General features: G+C 36.6%; 1 protein-coding gene across 1 annotated transcript in view; it reads right to left on the reverse strand.

The window, feature by feature from the left end:
• The window catches only part of ZPLD1 (zona pellucida like domain containing 1), a gene marked incomplete at its 3' end in the record, with an annotated part of 84,083 nt that extends 62,161 nt beyond the window's left edge, over window positions 1-21,922 (reverse strand). Inside the window, exon 1 of the mRNA XM_079705618.1 lies at window positions 21,867-21,922. Within this exon, the coding sequence (XP_079561744.1) occupies window positions 21,867-21,903 (37 nt within the window). The 5' untranslated portion in view covers window positions 21,904-21,922. The remainder of the gene's footprint in view (window positions 1-21,866) is intronic.
• Between the last annotated feature and the right edge of the window lie 372 nt (window positions 21,923-22,294).

A 22,294-nucleotide genomic window follows, 5' to 3' on the forward strand; every position in this document is an offset into this window, starting at 1 on the left:
GATATTTTGAATAAATGAATGAATGAAGAAAAACAATGACAAATTACAGAAAATGTATTTGAAAGTGGAAATATAAATATGTTTTTTTTCAAAGTTAAAGGAAAAGGCAAATAAGACTAGTTTTATCATAATTTTCTATTAAAGCAGTTTTAGCTTCACAATAAAGACCAGTATTATAAAATAAATATAAGAATTTTGTAGCTCTAAACCTCTGTTCTTGATAAAGTTTGTATCACCCAAATGTTTAGTCTCATTTTCAGAGTTCTTTTTAAGATGGACCTGAGCTCAATATATAAAGGATCTCATAAATAAATAAATAAATATATATACATATACATATATATATATATATATATATATATGTTGATTTTTAAACTTTGATATAATCAGTTAATCCAGCAGCCAGAAACTATTTTTTTCAAGATTTATTTATTATTTATTTATTTTATTTATTTATTTTTGGCTTCATTGGGTCTTAGTTGCAGAATTCAGGATCTTCGTTGAGGCATGTGGGCTCCTCATTGCAGTGTGTGGACTTCTCTCTAGCTGTGGCACGTGGGCTCCAGAGCGTGTAGGCTCTGTAGTTTGCAGCACAGGGGCTCTCTGGGTGAGGCGCGTGGGCTCAGCAACTGTGGCGTGTGGGCTTAGTTGTCCCATGGAATGTGGGATTTTAGCTCCCTGATCAGGGATCAAAGCCGCTTCCCCTGCATTGTAAGGCAGATTCTTTATCACTGGCCCACCAAGGGAGTCCCCAGAAAATAGTTTTTGACATCAGAGATTCCCCCCCACAAATTTACTTTACTTTTCATTTTCAATTGGCATGTAGGCATATCGTAGATGCACCATAACAGGTTTCTTACTGCAGAGCTACATTGTAGGAGTGTTATAATTTTTTCAGGCACTAACAAAACCAGCTGTAGCCTATGTTTTTTTTTCTTTTTTTTTGCGGTACGCGGGCCTCTCACTGCTGTGGCCTCTCCCGTTGCGGAGCACAGGCTCCGGACGCGCAGGCTCAGTGGCCATGGCTCATGGGCCCAGCCACTCCGCGGCATGTGGGATCTTCCCGGACCGGGGCACGAACCCGTGTCCCCTGCATCACCAGGCAGACCCTCAACCACTGCGCCACCAGGGAACGCCCCCCCCACCCGCCATGTATTCTTATACACCAAGAAATTGGCTCTATGTCCTAATGGGATTTCAGGCCATGCAGCATTGTAGACAAATTATAAATACAGATTCAGCCATACTTGAAAGAGGACCCAAACAAGCTTTATGCATAAGTGCAATCGATTCCCAACTCAACAAGTAATTTAACCAAATATTTCTAATCTCAAGAGTCTAAAAGCCAAATAAATTAGCCTTGCTTCTTGATCAGAATAAATTGTTGGTTGATAAGTTAGCAAGCTGCTACAGGCTACACTAAAATTTTATTGTATTGAAGGTATTATTGTGCCACAAAAGGGGAAAATGTTATTAGAGGAATGTTGAATTTATTACTTTAAGACCATCAGTGGAAACACTGGTATATTGTTGCTCATATGTCTCATGATACTTAAACCTGTTTGTTTTTTTCAGGTATTTTTAGAGAATCTCCTTATATAAAATGTACTAACATATTCTAGATGCTTTCAATGAAGAATTCATGGTTATTACAGTATTTATAGTACTACAATTTCTTGGTAGTTACTTATTTACAGATGATCAATTCCAGGAACTAGCTTTATTAGGTATCTGGTATTGAATAACTTTAAGAAAGCTTTTAAATCATCCTAGATTTATAAGGCATTTCCTTGTTTCTTAGATTACTTAGGCACACTCATTTCTGGAAATGCCTAATCAAAAGCATTAAATTTAAAATAATTGTAAATTGGAGTGCTGATGGCTATAAAACTGCAATTACTGTATCAGTTCACCAGTACAGCCCGATTTGCCAATAAAAGCACTGAAACTGTGGTTTGTATTTCCAGCAAATCTATGTTGAAAGCCACAAACTAGATAATGGTAGGAAAAATTGTTCTAATAATATCACTATTGTCATAATAAAATGGGCCCATTCTTTTTAAAACCAAGGATTCTAAGAAATTTCTAAGCTAGAAACGTAGGCTACTGCAATAGTTTCAACACACATTCGAGGATGGTGGGAGTTTCTTCTGAACTCTTTAGTTAACTTGAGCATCACCTCTTTTCTAAGACAGTAAACAAACTTCAAGGACTACAAGGGCTGAAAGGTAATGTAAATGAGTGATGCAAACTACCTGGTGAAGGGGCACATGGGCACATTGGGTGAGAAGCTGGAACTGTATCCAATTCCAGGGCACAAAGCAATGGCTACACTCTTTCAGGAGACGGGCCATGCAGGAATACATTTCTCAACATTGCCAGACATTCCATTTTTTTCAAGGAAAGAGTAGATCATGGTTTTTATTTGAAACTACCCACATTTTATGTGCTGTCTCATGTTTTTAAATCATTTGCACATATTTGAACTGGGTTAAATCTTTGAGCTACTAGTTTGCCACGTTGTCTAGAAGTCGTAATAGCCAATGGTATTTTCTTACTAGAAAAAAATGAGACAGTTTCCTGTTAAAATCTTGTTCTTTTAGACAGTACTGCTCAATTAGCCAGTAGTGGCATTTTCCTGAGTCACAGAGTGAGTTTCCTATGTCCATTTATACATAATACTGAATGTCCATGAGGCCCAACATCACAGTTTCACGTATATATTTTTATCATATAAAAAGTACCACATCGTGAAGGGGAAAAATGGTACGCCCAAAGGTACCGTCTTGATGTTAGTTTTATTATAATCATTTCAAAGTCATGACATCATAGTTACTTTTTGACACATTCAGGAAGGTATTTTGTGGCTTTATACTAACAAAACAGTGGATAAGAAATAAAGAACAAAATTAACATTTTCTAGTTTTTCTAATCTATGGTTTTGACCTATAGAAACATACCAATTATGGATGAAATTACAATGTATATGGAAAAGTATTCACTCCCTGAGCTTCATAAATAGAAAAATATTAATCAATTTTTCTCCATCATCATTTTAAAGAAACCTTTTAAATGTTTTACCTTCTAAGCCCTCTCCATACAGCCAACAGTAAATATATATGTAAAATATATATATTTAGGGAGAAAGAGAATATATTATACCGTTGGTTCTCTTTCTTTGGAGAGCCCTAATACTGTAGGCTAATTTTATACATGTTGCTGCTAAATTCCATCTCCCCTATCTTATAAATGTACAGATTTTTTTCTCAAAAGTTTTTATTTATCTGCACTCAAAATGAAGGAATTTATATTTATTCACAATAAACTTTATCTTATTATAATCAACTCATTATTCTTGGCTGAATGATTCTTTTGGAGGTTTGCCTCTGGGCTCCCATGTATTCACTGTCTGCTCAGATTTATCTCAAATACAGAGGATAGAATCATGTGATAGAATCATGCTTGCTTCATCAAAGCTAGTTTTTGAAGTCAGATGAATCTAAGATCTGACTTTCTAAGGAAGTGGTCTACACCAGCCATAGCTAATGTGACTGCTGGACACCGTGTTGCTATTGTTTTTCCCAAGCATAAAAAACTACCTTAATAACCCTTTTGAATCATACTAGACAAATTATAATGCTCAAATTGAATGACACCGTTTATTCTTACCTAGCTTATTAAATTCTCAGGAGAGGCTAAACCCTTTGAATGAGAAATCTTAAATCAGTATTAAATTGAGCCCATGTACCCCAAGGAGATTTAGACCATCTGCTAATTCTGCTGGGCAAAGGCTTTCTTTTCTATTCTCTCAGCTTTGGAGAAGTAGAATCCAATTTGCCTCCAGCTCCCATTTTTTCATCCTATAGTTAAATAGTCTATGTAAAACAAACTTTTGTAACCACCTTGTGTTATCTGAACCCAGTGTATTCCTTTCCCACAAGAAAATAGATGGATGTATTAAGGACACTGAAAGAGTGTTCGCAAACACAGTTCTTTCTTAGGATCTGGGGTCCTTTAGAAATTATTTCTTAAAACAGGTGTTACCTTTATATAAACAATGATTAGGTCAAATAATTTTCTTTTTGCCAAATAAATATTTTGGAAGGTGAACATTATTACATTTTGAAATGTCACAGAAATCTATTGGTATTCCCATCTGACCACTCTTCCCACACACACACCCCCCACCCTCTTTCGGAACACAGGCATGTGTAGCAAGCCTTTCATGAACAAGGAATCCATTCAGGACTTAGGTATCTGGGCCAGTTTCCACTCAGCAGGTTTCCTATGCACTTGTACGTGCCAAACCGCAATTCTTATGTTTCTCCGAAAGAATTCTTAATAGAGAGGGTTAAACTCTAAGTGACTTCCTGATTTCACCATTTCTGAAGCCCAGTGTTAGGTTGCTGAAAGTTCACTCCATTTGTACCATCAGGAGCCTAACAGGCTTTAGAAACTGAGTGAGTGAGGTAATATTTTGTGAGTGTGCAGATGAAATATTGGAGTACTTAGCAATCTATTGCATTAAAGGCACATATACATTTTTGATCATCTCTTTATTTTTTGAAAATAATTCTTCTGTAGTATTCTGAGTTTCAGGTTTAACTGAAGAACGTGAGATGAAAATTATTGTAATTTTAATAATAATCTGTATGATAACATAAAGACAAAGTAAAGAAATGCCTGTATTTGCCCAATACTGATTCTCAATTCCTCTCTAAGCAAATATCTATTCATTATCTAAATATAAAAATTAAAATGTCTTCACAGTGGTAAGGCAATGATAAATGTCCATTCTATAAATGCCAAAAGCCAGATTGCAGGAATGGTTCCACACACTAATGTTCAATCAAATCAATGTACAATCAAGATGAAAAAGGAAACAAAATGCACAGTAAATGGGGAACTCTCCAAATTATCAAACATGAAATTAAACACTAAAATGACTGCCTTTAAGAATATAATCAGTAATCTGGAAAATGAGTTTTATACAGATATAATGAGTTCCCAAGAATAATTTGTGCAATGTCCAATCAATGGTGTTAGGCTTGTATAAACCTTGCCTAGTGCCATCTTGGTAGTAATTTTTGTCCTAAGCATTGTCCAACATCTCCTGTGTTCTCTGAGGCATGAGACCACCAAATATCCACATTTGAATCACATGATCATGCAAGGTTATTTATGAAAATTAATTTTGTTTATTTGTCTATCTGGACCCACAGTTGAGCTCTCACCTTGAAATCAAGAAGTGGCATTGCTGGAATAAACAACTTTGGTAGAGTCAGTTTATAATCACTACTTCAGCAATACATGGAAATTCCATGGGCAAGGGTTATTTACTGATACTCATCCTAAGTAATTTTCCTGCTTGTCAAGGAGGTATGCCTTCCTTCAGTTTTAAGAAATGCAAGCTATAAAGATTCAGAAGGGTCAGAAAACAAATACTCCATATAGTCTGAAATTAAGGGATCAAATTAATACCTTTGATAATTTACAAATGTTTTAAAATTAATTTTATTTTGTATAATTTCTATATTACTAGGGTAATATTCTGGCCAGTGATATATGTGGGTCTGTTTTTGTCAAAAGCCATGTATTCTGTTTACTGGAGACTGACCCCAAAGTCCACTGTACTAGACATTTAGTTAAGAAAATCTCTTAAGGATCAAATGCAGTTTTCCCAAGCTCACTATATTATTACATTCGTTTATTTTTTTTTTCAGTCATGGCTGAAGTAAGTGGTTTCTACCTATTTCTAAATTGATTTAAGGGATATTATACGTAAGAGATGTGGATATAAATAATATCTGCTTTATAATCATGCTATTATAAAAAAAAGGTAAAGGACAAGAGTCAAACAGTGAAAGAGGGATTTATTTAGTTCAAGAGTCTATAAAGGAGCATTAACTAAAATATGAACACTATCTTCAATAGCAACTTCACGGAAAATGAAGAACACAGACATTCTTTTTTATACTGCTTCTTATCACGGCTCTTTAAAAAAATTAGCATTGAAAAGAAAAGGTTAAGTGACAGGAATTTTTTCTTTTCTGTAAGTGTCTCAATGGTCTTCTTAGAACTTTTCTTTCTTTCAAGTAATAGAAATCATCCCTGTGCCTGACATTTTTAATTGCCCTCGAATATCAATTCATTACACCTTCCTTTCTAAATGAATACAAATTAATTTAGTGGGTAATGTTTCTATTTAAAAATACTTAGCTTTCCACACTCCCATGAATCTGTAGATGGGCATGTGACTACTTCTGGACAAAGAGGTATATGTGACAGTTAAGGGTTGGGCTTTTCAGAGCGTTGTCTTCCTAACAGACTGAGCAAACCTAGTCAATGCATCTTTTGCCCTTTATCTTTTCCCTGTCTTTCTTCCTAGATTGAAAAGTGATATCTAGAAGGGCAATAGCATTTTTTATAAATATGAGGAGAATGGCCTTGCACTAAGCATGACAGCATAACAACAACACTAAGGTTGTTGTTATGCTGTCATGTCACCATAACAACAACCCTGGATTGAGTCTGCCTCCAGACTCAATGTTACATGAAAAATAAGATAAATAAAGCAAAATAAAAGAATAAAATAAGCACATCAACTGACTTTCTATGACACAGCTGAATACAACCTTAACACTCAGACTTCCTTTATGTGTCCTTGCCCCGCTCTGGTTTAGGTGCTCCTCCTTGCTTCCCTGTCATCTCCTACAATCCCAAACACAGTATTTTCTGCCTCTCACTGCATCATAAATTTCAGGAAGATGGAAATCATGTCAATCTTTCAATCAATGATGTCCCTTGAAATTTGCACATGTCTACATAGCACATAGTAGGCACCCAATACACTTGATAAATGGGGAAATAATAAAGAAATGACTGAGTAAGTACAATTCCCACCTTTCTATATCTACTACTAACAACTAATCCAAAACTCTTCTTGTTTTCACTTAGACTATTGTAGTATCTTCCTCATGGTTTTCCCTGCATCCCCCTTGCTCAAAAACCCTCCCATAGCTTCCTATTATATTTATAATTAAATCCAAATCCTTTACACATTCTATGAAGCCTAGTATGATCTGGCTACTCTCTACTGCTCTGAATATACATCTGTTCATTCTCTTCATTATATTCCAACCACAGTGGCTTTCTTTTGGTTACTGAAACATTCCAAGATCATTCTCACCTTAAGGTCTTTATGCCAGATGTTTCATTTCCACAGATGTTCACATGGCCGACGCTTTCTTGCCTTTTAGATCTCAGCTCAGATCACTTCCTCAGAGAGGTCACAATGACAACTCAGTCTAAAGCAACTCATCAAATGCTCTATCCCATAGCTTTCTTGTGGGGCTGTTGAGAAGATATTTTTGTTTCTGCACAGTAGGGCTTTCTGAGAAAATTTTACTGAAACTTCGAACCTGAGCTAAAATGCAACCCTTAGAAGCTAATTTATGATGGAATAAATAATAAGAACTCCAGAGAGATTTACTTCCCAGAGGTATGTGTTTATATTTCAAGGGGAGTTGAGACCCAGGACCATGCAGACATTTCAAAAAGTGAGGACTCAGTATTCTTTCCATTACTTTTCCAAGGAAGCTCTCTCAAAAGAGGAAGGAAAACAGCTGCCCCCCTCTCCTATATCAATGTCCAGATTCATTTTCTTTTGGGGGAAGAGGAGGGCTTACTCACCTACAATTCAGACCCAGTATGTGTAGAGTAACATCTGGCTCTTACTGCTTTGCCCTGGAGGGAGGACATTGTAGCACAAGGGAAACAACACATCATTATTTACTATAAATAAGTAGTGATAAATCTTCTCTGCTCCAGAAACCTTATGTTGGCATTCAGGGTAATATTAATAAATATAGTACAAAAAAACTAATCTCTCCTTTATTCTTTTATAGTTCCTGTCATCCAGTACTGGGTATCCACATCACTCAAGATGGTGCACGAGTTCAGAGTCTTTGTTAGGCTTACAACTCATGCCTGAAAGAGCTCCTAGTAGGAGATCAACAAGTGTTAGTGGAATGAATAAATGAATCAGTCAATGCAATGAAAAAAAAATCACTGAAATGACAAATTTTTGGAGTACTGGATTGTGTAGCTTTCTACTGATTTGGGTTAAAGCAGAGGGGAGATTAAAAATTTTAGAAAAATAATTGTTTATCTCAGATGACCTGCTAAAGCATAGTATATGTAACATATCTTTGAAAACTGAGGTTTTTATAAATGTCTGAAGTGAAGACATTTTTTTTTTTTTTTTTTTTTTTGCGGTATGTGGGCCTCTCACTGTTGTGGCCTCTCCCGTTGCGGAGCACAGGCTCCGGACGCGCAGGCCCAGCGGCCATGGCTCACGGGCCCAGCCGCTCCGCGGCATGTGGGATCTTCCCAGACTGGGGCACGAACCCGTTTCCCCTGCATCGGCAGGCGGACTCTCAACCACTGCGCCACCAGGGAAGCCCGGTTTTTTTTTTTTTTAACAAACTGATTTCCTTATAACTTAGCTACTGGCTGTGTAGTTAATGAGATTTATGTTTATATAAATATTGAATAATTTATATTTTATATAAATATTGAATAAGTTACCTGTATTCTTGCCCAGCTGCACAGCAGTTGAGATGAAAACCCAGCCTTCTCTCAAAAAGCAGCTTTAGACCTTCCCAAGGCTCTGAACAAAAACACAATTAATTCCTCAGAGTTCTGCATTATAAGTTAACTGGAAAATTTAAGAGTGTACTTTAGTAACTCTCAATCTCTATCACATGAGTGCTGACAACAATTTAAATTTGAGGAGGACTCCACCATAATGGCATTTCCAGATGAGTTTTCCAAAATACATTTGGCAGAACCTGCAGGGTAGACTTACTAAGCATCATCCACTTGAATATTGAAAGAGATCTCCAGAAAACAATTATTTTCATTTTGATGGAATTGATACTGAGCTCTTACTTCTGATAACACTTGTACAATTTGTTCAAGCTGTTCATCTCATTGCAGAAACAAAACAAACATATTGACAGCATAAATATTTGACAAATGTAATTCTTGAAGGTTTCACTCAAAGAAAAAAATGGGCTCTGAATTATGGTGGTGGATTCAAGAATGGCTAGAATTAATTAGGCATTCTCTTTGAATTTTAAACACTTTAAACTATGGGTTATAGTAAAAATAATTTCTTCTTTAAGAACTGCTGAATGTAGTAGGTATTTTTAAATTTTTACCATAACAAGTCAGTTGAAATTACCTAGAATTTGAGGAGAAAGTAAGTATAACGTAAACTTCTGAAATCTAAGCTTACCATAAACACCACATTTGATCAACTCTTTAGATAGGTATCCAATCTAAATGATTATATACAAATGTGTTGCTACTGTGAATAAGGGTGTACAGACTCAAATCCTATTGGGAGAATAAATTAATAGAAGATAAACTGTAATGATAAACTGATAGAAGATAAACTGTAAGTTTGCAACACCCAATGCCTTCAGAAGGGTAAAATCTGGGTAAACAAGGGTTAAAAATTAAATACTGTGTAGTTGTGTCTCTAGCATATTCCATAGAACAGGGCATTCTGATTGGCAGGCATGAGCCTCTAGCCTTCTCAGTAGGTATATTGCTATAGTAAAGCAGGGTGTATGCCAATTAACACTGTTTCCAAAAATCATCTAAATAATTTTTTTACCATTTTTATTGGATTATAATTGCTTTACAATGGTATGTTAGTTTCTGCTTCATAACAAAATGAATCAGTTATACATATACATATAACCCCATATCTCTTCCTTCTTGAATCTCCCTACATCCCACTCTCCCTATCCCACCCTTCTACCTGGTCACAAAGCACCGAGCCGATCTTCCTGTGCTAAGCGACTGCTTCCCACTAGCTATCTATTTTACATTTCGTAGTGAATATATGCCCATATATACACTACAACTCTCTCCCTTTGTCCCAGCTTACCCTTCCCCCTCTCCGTGTGCTCAAGTTCATCATTCTCTACTAGGTCTGCATCTTTATTCCCATGTTGCCCCTAGGTTCTTCAGGACATTTTTTTTTTTTTTAGATTCCCTATATATGTGTTAGCATATGGTATTTGTTTTTCTCTTTCTGACTTACTTCATTCTGCATAACAGACTGTAGGTCCATCCACCTCACTACAAATAACTCAATTTTGTTTCTTTTTATGGCTGAGTAATATTCCTTTGTATATGTGTGCCACATCTTCTTTATCCATTGATCTGTCAATGGACACTTAGGTTGCTTCCATGTCCTGGCTACTGTAAATAGAGCTGCATGAACATTGTGCTACATGACCCTTTTTGAATTATGGTTTTCTTAGGGTATATGCCCAGTAGTGGGATTGTGGGTCATATGGTAGTTCTGTTTGTAGTTTTTTAAGGAACCTCCATACTGTTCTCCAAAGTGGCTGTATCAATTTATATTCCCACCAACAGTGTATGAGGGTTCCCTTTTCTCCAAATCCTCTCCAGCATTTATTGTTTCTAGATTTTTTGATGATGGCCATTCTGACCAGTGTGAAATGATATTCCATTGTAGTTTTGACTTGCATTTCTCTAATAACTAACAATGTTCAGCATTCTTTCATGTGTTTGTTGGCAGTCTGTATCTTCTTTGGAGAAATGTCTGTTTAGGTCTTATGCCCATTTCTGGATTGGGTTGTTTGTTTGTTGATGTTGAGCTGCATGAGCTGCTTGTAAATTTTGGAGATTAATCCTTTGTCAGTTGCTTCATATGCAAATATTTTCTCCCATTCTGAGGGTTGTCTCTTCGTCTTGGTAATTGTTTCCTTTGCTGTGCAAAAGCTTTGAAGTATCATTAGGTCCCATTTGTTTATTTTTGGTTTTATTTCTATTTCTCTAGAAGATGGGTCCAAAAGGATCTTGTTGTGATTTATGTCTTAGAGGGTTCTGCCTATGTTTTCCTCTAAGAGTTTGAGAGTGTCTGGCCTTACATTTAGGTCTTTAATCCATTTTGAGTTTATTTTTGTGTATGGTGTTAGGGAGTGTTCTAATTTCATTCTTTTACATGTAGCTGTCCAGTTTTCCCAGCAACACTTATGGAGGAAGCTGTCTTTTCTCCTTGTATATTCTTGCCTCCTTTATCAAAGATAAGGTGACCATATGTGTGCGGGTTTATCTCTGGGCTTTCTATCCTGTTTCATTGATCTATATTTCTGTTTTTGTGCCAGTACCATACTGTCTTGATTACTGTAGCTTTGTAGTATAGTCTGAAGTCCAGGAGCCTGATTCCTTCAGCTCCGTTTTTCTTTCTTAAGATTGCTTTGCTTATTCGGGGTCTTTTCTGTTTTTATACAATTGTGAAATTTTTTGTTCTAGTTCTGTGAAAAATGCCAGTGGTAGTTTGATAGGGATTGCATTGATCTGTAGATTGCTTTGGGTAGTATAGTCATCTTCACAATGTTGATTCTTCCAATCCAAGAACATGGTATATCTCTCCATCTGCTTGTATCATCTTTAATCTCTTTCATCAGTGTCTTATAATTTTCTGCATACAGGTCTTTTGTCTGCTTAGGTAGGTTTATTCCTACATATTTTATTCCTTTTGTTGCAATAGTAAATGGGAGTGTTTCCATAATTTCACTTTCAGATTTTTCATCATTAGTGTACAGGAATGCCAGAGATTTCTGTGCATTAATTTTATATCTTGCTACTTTACCAAATTCATTGATTAGCTCTAGTCATTTTCTGGTGGCATCTTTAGGATTCTCTATGTATAGTATCATGTCTTCTGCAAACAGTGACAGCTTTACTTCTTCTTTTCCAATGTGGATTCCTTTTATTTCTTTTTCTTCTCTGATTGCAGTGGCTAAAACTTCCAAAACTATGTTGAATAATAGTGGTGAGAGCGGGCAGCCTTGTCTTGTTCCTGATCTTACTGGAAATGGTTTCAGTTTTTCACCATTGAGGACAATGTTAGCTGTGGGTTTGTCATATATGGCCTTTATTATGTTGAGGTAAGTTCCTTCTATGCCAACTTTCTGGAGGCCTTTTATCAAATATGGGTGTTGAATTTTATCGAAAGCTCTCTCTGCATCTATTGAGATGATCATATGGTTTTTCTCCTTCAATTTGTTAGTATGGTGTATCGCATTGATTGATTTGCGTATATTGAAGAATCCTTGCATTCCTCAGATAAACTCCACTTGATCATGGTGTATGATCCCTTTAGTGTGCTGTTGCATTCTGTTTGCTAGTATTTTGTTGAGGATTTTTGCATCTATGTTCATCAGTGATATTGGTCTGTAGTTTTCTTTTTTTGTGACATCTTTGTCTGGTTTTGGTATCAGGGTGATGGTGGCCTCATAGAATGAGCTTGGGAGTGTTCCTCCCTCTGCTATATTTTGGAAGAGATTGAGAAGCATATGTGTTAGCTCTTCTCTAACTGTTTGATAGAATTTGGCTTTGAAGCCGTCTGGTCCTGGGTTTTTGTTTGTTGGAAGATTTTTAATCACAGTTTCAATTTCATTACTTGTGATTGGTCTGTTCATATTTTCTATTTCTTCCTCGTTCAGTGTTGGAAGCTTGTGCATTTCTAAGAATTTGTCCATTCCTTCCAGGTTGTCCATTTTATTGGCATAGAGTTGCTTGTTGTAATCTCTCATGATCCTTTGTATTTCTGCTGTGTCAGTTGTTACTTCCCCATTTTCATTTCTTTTTTTTTTCTCACACACACACTGTATTTTATTTTTACAAGAGATAGACTGACACCAAGCATTGTAAATGGATGACCACAACAAAAGCAACAATGATTGCAATTACCAAACACGAAACACACTCATATGAGATAATATTGACATTCAGTCCAGTAACCCTCCACTGTAACAGCTCCTTTACTTTGCAGTGGAAATTGATTTGTATATTTTTTGCCTCTGAGTCCTTGTGGGATTTTTCTTTTAATTCAAACAGAAAGTCACAAAAATTATAATCATCCTCATCAGTTCAATCAGTCCCATGTAATTAATTTTTTTATTTGATCTTTTGTTAGCAGTTTTATGAGTTCATCAGTTTTCCATTAGAGTTCTGAAAATGCTTATTCATTCAGTTCAGCAGCACAGTCAATTACTAGTAACCTGTACTTCTCAGAGTCCTTTCCATGAATTCTTTGAAGATTAAACCCTTTTATAGGAACATATTTGCAAAAGCATCAGAGTACACCCAGAAATGTCTGTAAATGACAAAAGACTTAAAAATGACCACGGTTGAAGATTTGATGAAAGTTCATAATAATGCAATTGACAAGGAAATTTAGTAATTTCTGAGATATACATTTTAAAGTAATAACTAGAATTATGACTTATAACATTACACCAGAACATGTAAGATTTTTAGAAATTTCATGTAATGTCTGAAACATTTATATTAACATATTTCCATACAAATAACCCAATAAAAGTATAGTGTTAGTTGTTTTGTCTGTTTGCTTTTTTTATACTGCAGGTTCTTATTAGTCATCAGTTTTACACACATCAGTGTATACATGTCATTCCCAATCTCCCAATTCAGCACACCACCATCCCCAGTCCACCGCAGTTTTCCCCCATTGGTGTCTGTATGTCTGTTCTCTACATCTGTGTCTCAACTTCTGCCCTGCACACCAGCTCATCTGTACCATTTTTCTAGGTTCCATATACATGTGTTAATATACAATATTTGTTTTTCTCTTTCTGACTTACTTCACTCTGTGTGACAGTCTCTAGATGCATCCATATCTCAACAAATGACTCAATTTCGTTCCTTTTTACGGCTGAGTAATATTCCATTGTATATATGTACCACATCTTCTTTATCCATTCGGCTGTCGATGGGCACTTAGGTTGCTTCCATGACCTGGCTATTGTAAATAGTGCTGCAATGAACACTGGGGTGCACGTGTCTTTTTGAATTCTGGCTTTCTCTGGGTATATGCCCAGTAGTGGGATTGCTGGATCATATGATAAATCTATTTTTAGTTTTTCAGGAACCTCCATATGGTTCTTCATAGTGGCTGTATCAATTTACATTCCCACCAACAGTGCAAGATGGTTCCCTGTTCTCCGCATCCTCTCCAGCATTTGTTGTTTGTAGATTTTCTGATGATGCCCATGCTAACTGGTGTGAGGTGATACCTCATTGTAGTTTTGATATGCATTTCTCTAATAATTAGTGATGTTGAGCAGCTTCAAATGTGCTTATTGGCCACCTATATGTCTTCTTTGGAGAAATGTCTATTTAGGTCTTCTGCCCATTTTTGGATTGGGTTGTTTGTTTCTTTAGTATTGAGCTGCATGAGCTGTTTATATATTTTGGAGATTAATCTTTTGTCCGTTGATTCATTTGCAAATAGTTTTCTCCCCTTCTGAAGGTTGTCTTTTCGACTTGTTTATGGTTTCCTTTGCTGTGCAAAAGCTTTGAAGTTTCATTAGGTCTCATTTGTTTATTTTTGTTTTTATTTCCACTACTATAGGATGTGGATCAAAAAAGACCTTGCTATGATTTATGTCAAAGTGTGTTCTTCCTATGTTTTCCTCTAAGAGCTTTATAGTGTCTGGTCTTATATTTAGGTCTCAAAACCAATTTGAGTTTATTTTTGTGTATGGTGTTAGGGAGTCTTCTAATTTCATTCTTTTACATATAGCTGTCTGGTTTTCCCAGCAGCACTTACTGAAGAGACTGTCTTCTCTCCATTGTATATCTTTGTGTCCTTTGTCATAGATTAGTTGACCATAGGTGCGTGGGTTTACCTCTGGGCTTTCTATCTTGTTCCATTGATCTATGTTTTGGTTTTTGTGCCAGTACCATATTGTCTTGATTACTGTAGCTTTGTAGTATAGTCTGAAGTCAGGGAGTCTGATTCCTTCAGCTCCGTTTTTTTCCCTCAAGACTGCTTTGGCTATTCAGGGTCTTTTGTGTCTCCATACAAATTTTAAGATGATTTGTTCTAGTTCCGTAAAAAATGCCATTGGTAATTTGATAGGGATTGCATTGAATCTTTAGATTGCTTCATGTAGTATAGTCATTTTCACAATGTTGATTCTTCCAATCCAAGAACATGGTATATCTCTCCATCTGCTGGTACCATCTGTAATTTCTTTCATCAGTGTCTTATAGTTTTCTGCATACAGGTCTTTTGTTTCCCTAGGTAGGTTTATTCCTAGGTATTTTATTCTTTTTGTTGCAATGGTAAATGGGATTGTTTCCATAATTTCTCTTTCAGATTTTTCATCATTAGCGTATAGGAATGCAAGAGATTTCTCTGCATTAATTTTGTATCCTGCAACGTTACCACATTCATTGATTAGCTCCAGTAGGGTTCTGGCAGCATTTTAAGGATTCTCTATGTATAGTATCATGTCATCTGCAAACAGTGACAGGTTTAGTTCTTCTTTTCCAATTTGTATTCCTTTTATTTCTTTTTCTTCTCTGATTACCATGGCTAGGACTTCCAAAACTATGTTGAATAATAGTGGTGAGAGTGGACATCATTGTCTCGTTTCTGATCTTAGAGGAAGTGCTCTCAGTTTTTCACCATTGAGAAAGATGTTTGCTGTGGATTTGTGGTATATGGGCTTTATTATATCGAGGTAGGTTCCCTCTATTCCCACTTTCTGGAGAGTTTTTATCATAAATGGGTGTTGAATTTTGTGAAAAGCTTTTTCTGCATCTATTGAGATGATCATATGGTTTTTATTCTTCAATTTGTTAATATGGTGTATCACATTGATTGATTTGTATATATTGAAGAATCCTTGCATCCCTCGGATAAATCCCACCTAAACATGGTGTATGATCCTTTTAATGTGTTGTCGGATTCTGTTTGCTAGTATTTTGTTGAGGATTTTTGCATCTATATTCATCAGTGATATTGGTCTGTAATTTTCTTTTTTTGTAGTATCTTTTTCTGGTTTTGGTATCAGGGTGATGGTGGCATCATAGAATGAATTTGGGAGTGTTCTTTCCTCTGCAATTTTTTGAAAGAGTTTGAGAAGGATGCATGCTATCTTTTCTCTAAATGTTTGATAGAATTCACCTGTGAAGTTATCTGGTCCTGGACTTTTGTTTGTTGGAAGATTTTTCATCACAGTTTCAATTTCATTACTTGTGATTGGTCTGTTCATATTTTCTGTTTCTTCCTGGTTCAGTCTTGGAAGGTTATACCTTTCTAAGAATTTGTCCATTTCTTCCAGGTTGTCCATTTTATTGGCATACATAGAGTTGCTTGTAGTAGTCTCTTAGGATGCTTTGTATTTCTGTGGTGTCTGTTGTAACTTCTCCTTTTTCATTTCTAATTCTATTGATTTGAGTTCTCTCCCTCTTTTTCTTGATGAGTCTGGCTAACGGTTTATCCATTTTGTTTATCTTCTCAAAGAACCAGTGTTTAGTTTTATTGATCCTTGCAATTGTTTTCTTTGTTTCTATTTCATTTATTTCTGCTCTGATCTTTATGATTTCTTTTCTTCTGCTAACTTTGGGTTTTGTTTGTTCTTCTTTCTCTAGTTGCTTTAGGTGTAATGTTAAATTGTTTACATGAGGCTTTTCTTGTTCCTTGAAGTAGGCTTGTATAGCTATAAACTTCCCTCTTAGAACTGCTTTTGCTGCATCCCATAGGCCTTGGATCGTCGTGTTTTCATTGTCATTTGTCTCTAGGTATTTTTTGATTTCGTCTTAGATTTCTTCAGTGATGTCTTGGTTATTTAGTAATGTATTGTTTAGCCTCCATGTGTTTGTGTTTTTTTACGTTTTTTTCCCTGTAATTCATTTCTAATCTCATAGTGTTGTGGTCAGAAAAGATGCTTGATATGATTTCAGTTTTCTTAAGTTTACCGAGGCTTGATTTGTGACCCATGATATGATCTATCTTGGAGAATGTTCCATGAGCACATGAGAAGAAACTGTAATCTGCTGTTTTGGGATGGAATGTCCTATAAATATCAATTAAGTCCGTCTTGTTTAATGTATCATTTAAAGCTTGTGTTTCCTTATTTATTTTCATTTTGGATGATCTGGCCACTGGTGGAAGTGGGGTGTTAAAGTCCCCTCCTATGATTGTGTTACTGTCAATTTCCCCTTTTATGGCTGTTAGTATTTGCCATATGTACTGGGATGCTCCTATGTTGGGTGCATAAATATTTACAATTGTTATATCTTCTTCTTGGATTGATCCCTTGATCATTATGTAGTGTCCTTCTTTGTCTCTTGTAATAGTCTTTGTTTTAAAGTCTATTTTGTCTACTATGAGAATTGCCACTGCATCTTTCTTTTGATTTCCATTTTCATGGAATATCTTTTTCCATCCCTTCCCTTTCAGTCTGTATGTGTCCCTAGGTCTGAAGTGGGTCTCTTGTAGACAGCATATATATGGGTCTTGTTTTTGTATCCATTCAGCCAGTCTATGTCTTTTGGTTGGAGCATTTAATCCATTTACATTTAAGGTAATTATCGATATGAATGTTCCTATTACTATTTTCTTAATTTTTTGTGGTTTGTTTTTGTAGGTCTTTTCCTTCTCTTGTGTTTCCTCCCTAGAGAAATTCCTTTAGTATCTGTTGTAAAGGTGGTTTGGTTGTGCTGAATTCTCTTAGCTTTTGCTTGTCTGTAAAGTTTTTAATTTCTCCATCAAATCTGAATGAGATCCTTGCCAGGTAGAGTAATCTTGGTTGTAGGTTCTTCCCTTTCATCACTTTAAGTGTATCATGCCATTACCTTCTGGCTTGCAGAGTTTCTGGTGAAAGATTAGCTGTTAACCTTATGGGGATTCCCTTGTATGTTATTTGTTGTTTCTCCCTTGCTGCTTTTAATATTTTTTGTATTTAATTTTTGATAGTTTGATTAATATGTGTCTTGGCGTGTTTCTCCTTCAATTTATCCTGTATGAGACCCTCTGTGCTTCCGGGACTTGATTGACTATTTTCTTTCCCATGTTAGGGAAGTTTTCAACTATAATCTCTGCAAATGTTTTCTCAGTCCCTTTCTTTTTCTCTTCTTCTGGGACCCCTATAATTCGAATGTTGGTGCATTTAATATTGTCCCAGAGGTCTCTGAGACTCTCCTCAATTCTTTTCATTCTTTTTCTTTATTCTGCTCTGCAGTAGTTATTTCCACTATTTTATCTTCCAGGTCACTTATCCATTCTTCTGCCTCAGTTATTCTGCTATTGATCCCTTCTAGAGAATTTTTAATTTCATTTATTGTGTTGTTCATTATTGTTTGTTTGCTCTTTAGTTCTTCTAGGTCCTTGTTAAACGTTTCTTGTATTTTCTCCATTCTATTTCCGAGATTTTGGATCATCTTTACTATCATTATTCTGAATTTTTTTTCATGTAGACTGTCTACTTCCTCTTCATTTGTTAGGTCTGGTGGGTTTTTACTTTCCTCCTTCATCTGCTGTGTGTTTCTTTGCCTTCTCATTTTGCTCAACTAACTGTGTTTGGGGTCTCCTTTTCACAGGCTGCAGGTTCGTAGTTCCTGCTGTTTTTGGTGTCTGCTCCCAGTGGCTAAGGTTGGTTCATTGTGTTGTATAGGCTTCCTGGTCGAAGGGACTAGTGCCTCTGTTTTGGTGGATGAGGCTGGATCTTGTCTTTCTGGTGAGCAGGTCCACCTCTCATGGTGTGTTTTGGGGTGTCTGTGATCTTATTATGATTTTAGGCAGTCTCTCTGCTAATGGCTGGTGTTGTGTTCCTGTCTTGCTAGTTGTTTGGCATAGGGTGTCCAGCACTGTAGCTTGCTGGTCGTTGAGTGAAGCTGGTTATTGGCACTGAGATGGAGATCTCTGGGAGATTTTTGGCCATTTGATATTACGTGGAGCTGGGAGGTCTCTGTTGGACCAGTGTCCTGAACTTGGCTCTCCCACCTCAGAGGCACAGTCCTGAGGCCTGGCTGGAGCACCATGAGCCTTTTGGGAGGTCTGAGGTCTTTTACCAGCGTTCAGTAGGTGTTCTGTAGGAGTTGTTCCACATGTAGATGTATTTCTGATGTATTTGTGGGGAGGAAGGTGATCTCCATGTCTTATTCTTCCACCATCTTGAAGCTCCTCTTCCATCTAAATAATTTTTGTATGAGTTTTTTATACCATCAGATTTCCCAAATAAATATCTCTTCTGACAAGAAAATTCACTGATACCCCAATATCACTATTTCCAACCACTTAGCAATTCAAAACAGATTAATTTATAGGGTCTTATAGTTTGGTAGACATGGATCAGTCTTCCAGAGGTTTCTACCTACAGAGAAAAAGAAAATCAAGTTCCTGAATCTATAAAACTGAGAAATAAGACTTGGAAAAATAGTGATACCCTAAATATCACTACATTATATATATAGTTATACTTTATAATTATACTATATACTTTATATACTATACAGTATATAAAGCAATATGGAAAGGGTGATGCTGTTATTAATTTGTAACCCTTACAGAGAAAGATGTTTTTGAAAGCCTGAGGCAAGGGTTCGATATATAATTTGCAGGCTCATTGCAAAGCAAAAATGTGGACTCCTTGTTCAAAAGAAAGGAAAAAAGTTGTTTTCTGTTCTGCAGTCTCTCACCCTGTCATGGTGAGTTCCATTTGCTTTTAACATTCTGCTACCTTGGGATTGAGGATGCCAGCAGGGCAAGTATAGACCCTCACAAGTGTCCTCTCCACGTCCATCCCTAAGTCCCCACAGGGAACAGAGGGCAGCAGAAGTCACCAAGTGGAAGTAAGGGAGTGGGTTACTGGACACCCAACCAGGGGAGGTGGGGACATAGGGAGCTGATAGGAGGCAAGACCATGTGTGAGTATAGGCTCCAAGATCCCAGTGCATGCTCCATTATCCCACTGGGATGATTTTGACTACAAAATACAAATTTAAAGCAAAATTATTAAGAATTTTATGATGACCACATTGTGTTAAGTCCTAAGCATTGGGCCTTGTGTAACTGCCCTAGTCACAGGCCCATACACCTGGCTCTTCCTAAGTCAGATGTAGTTACACCGTCTCCCTGTCCAGGCCCTGGCTCTGACTTAATCTGCCTCATCTATTTCTACCATCTACAGGCCAGTCTGGTTGCTTTCAGGACTCTGTGCTAATGTGGTCTTGGCAGAGAACCCTGAGCTTTTCTGTTTGCCATTGCTCTGCACCCACTTACCCTCATGTGTTCATATTGCTCTTGCTACAGAAATTTATGTTCCTAATTACTACGTTGCAAATTTCCACAACTCCTCTGAAACCCCATTCAAATGTTAATGTTCCTTTCTGGTCACTAACAGTGCAGGAATGTGGGGTTTGAGAGATCTCTATGACTTAAGTCACATCCAGGCTGAAAAGCAGCTTAGAAAGAATAGCCTCATGACTCAAATTATCTTCTCCCCCATGTAAGGCCCTTAGTTCTGACTATAAAAGACACCACCAAGGAGGACCACATGTCAGTTATTGGTCAAGCTGGGATGTGCATTCTAACAGTTGTATGAGTTACAATAAACTATAAGTGTAAGAGGCCTGGTCTGAGGGGCTGGGGACACTTCATCTGTCTTGATACCTCTTCAATGAAACAGAGTCTAAAATGTCATGTTATTAATTAGTCCAGGTATGACCTTGGACAACTCACTTCATGGACAACTCACTTCGTATCTCTCTCATTCTTTATCTGTCAAAAATCAAAAAGTTGAAATTACATTCTCTAAGTCCTAACCAGTTTCAAAAGTATTTAATTCCATGAAAGAAAATAGAAAGGATAGAAGAAATGTAACCAAAGGCCCTTTTCACTAAAAATAGAGCTACCATATGATCCAGCAATCCCACTTCTGGGCATATATCCAGAAAAGATGAAAACTCTAATTCGAAAAGATACATGCACCCCAATGTTCATTACAGCACTATTTACTATAACCAAGATAGGGAAGCAACCTAAATGTCCATCAACAGATGACTAATAAAGAAGATGTGGTACATATATACAATGGAATATTATGCAGCCATAAAAAGAATGAACTAATGCCATTTGCAGTAACATGGATGGAACCAGAGAATATGTACTAAGTGAAGTAAGTCAGACAGAGAAAGACAAGTATTATATGATATCACTTATATGTGGAATCTAAAAAATAATACAAATGAATTTATTGATAAAACAGAAACAGATTCACAGACATGGAAAACAGACTTTTACTTACCAAAGGGAAAATGTGGGGGATGTGTGTAAATTAGGAGTATGGGATTAACAGGTATACACTACTATATATATAACAGATAAACAACAAGGACCTACTGTATAGCACAGGGAACTATATTCAATATCTTATAATAACCTATAATGGAAAAGAATATATATATATATGTATATATATATATGTGTGTATATATATATGTATATATATATATATATATATATATATATACACGAATCACTTTGCTGTACACCTGAAACTAACACAATACTGTAAATCAATAGAAAACAAAATAACAAACAAAACCAAAAAAGCCTTTTTCAAATAAACCTGAAAATGTATCTTTCAGTATATCTGTTTTTACCTCTAATGTGGAATGGATCCCTGATGTGTCAGTTCAGGTCCTCTGGGAGGAGGTGCTGAGATGAAGTGAGGAGAGCAAGAGGTCCACTGGGGTTGAGGGGTAAGGGGTGGGCAGTGCCTGTGAAAAACAAAAGAGGAAGAAGCAGATGTGAACAGGAAAAGCTTTCAGGAACACCAAAGATCTGACACTAAGGAAAGGGAAGAAGGCAGAGAGCAGGAATGGGCACAGAAAGCCTCAGAGTGCTACAAACCTGAAAAAGTCTTTGTTAACCTGATGGGGAGCTCCAGAGCAAAGACGGCCCTTTGGAGAGTACTCTCATGTAGTGTACAGAGGATCACCCGGGAAGACTGGCCTCATATCAAACACTGAGAGCATTCCTGAGGTCCTGCTGCTGGAGGTGGTTGTCTAACTACAAGTTCTTTCTTGCAGGGAGATTCATGGTGTACAACTCCATGGTTGCACCCCGATCATGTTTATTATAAAAGCAAGCCATGATGTTAAGGAACCCGGGCATTTTTGTCAGATCCCTTCACAGGCTTACATTTCTAGGGCTCAGTTCTAGTATTTTTAAAGTAATGGGAGAGTTGATCCTCATTAATGAGTACTGTATAATTAATGAGGATTAAAATATTTTTTTAAGAAAAACGTGTGGAGTAGAGAAACTTAGAGCTAGAAGGAATCAAAAATTATTAGCCCAACCCCTTCATTTGACAAAGAGAAAACTGAAGCCCACTGGGACTAAGTACCCAATGTTACCATCGGGCTA

This window comes from Hyperoodon ampullatus (genome assembly GCF_949752795.1).
Source record: "Hyperoodon ampullatus genome assembly, chromosome: 5".
In the NCBI taxonomy this organism is placed as follows: domain Eukaryota; kingdom Metazoa; phylum Chordata; class Mammalia; order Artiodactyla; family Ziphiidae; genus Hyperoodon; species Hyperoodon ampullatus.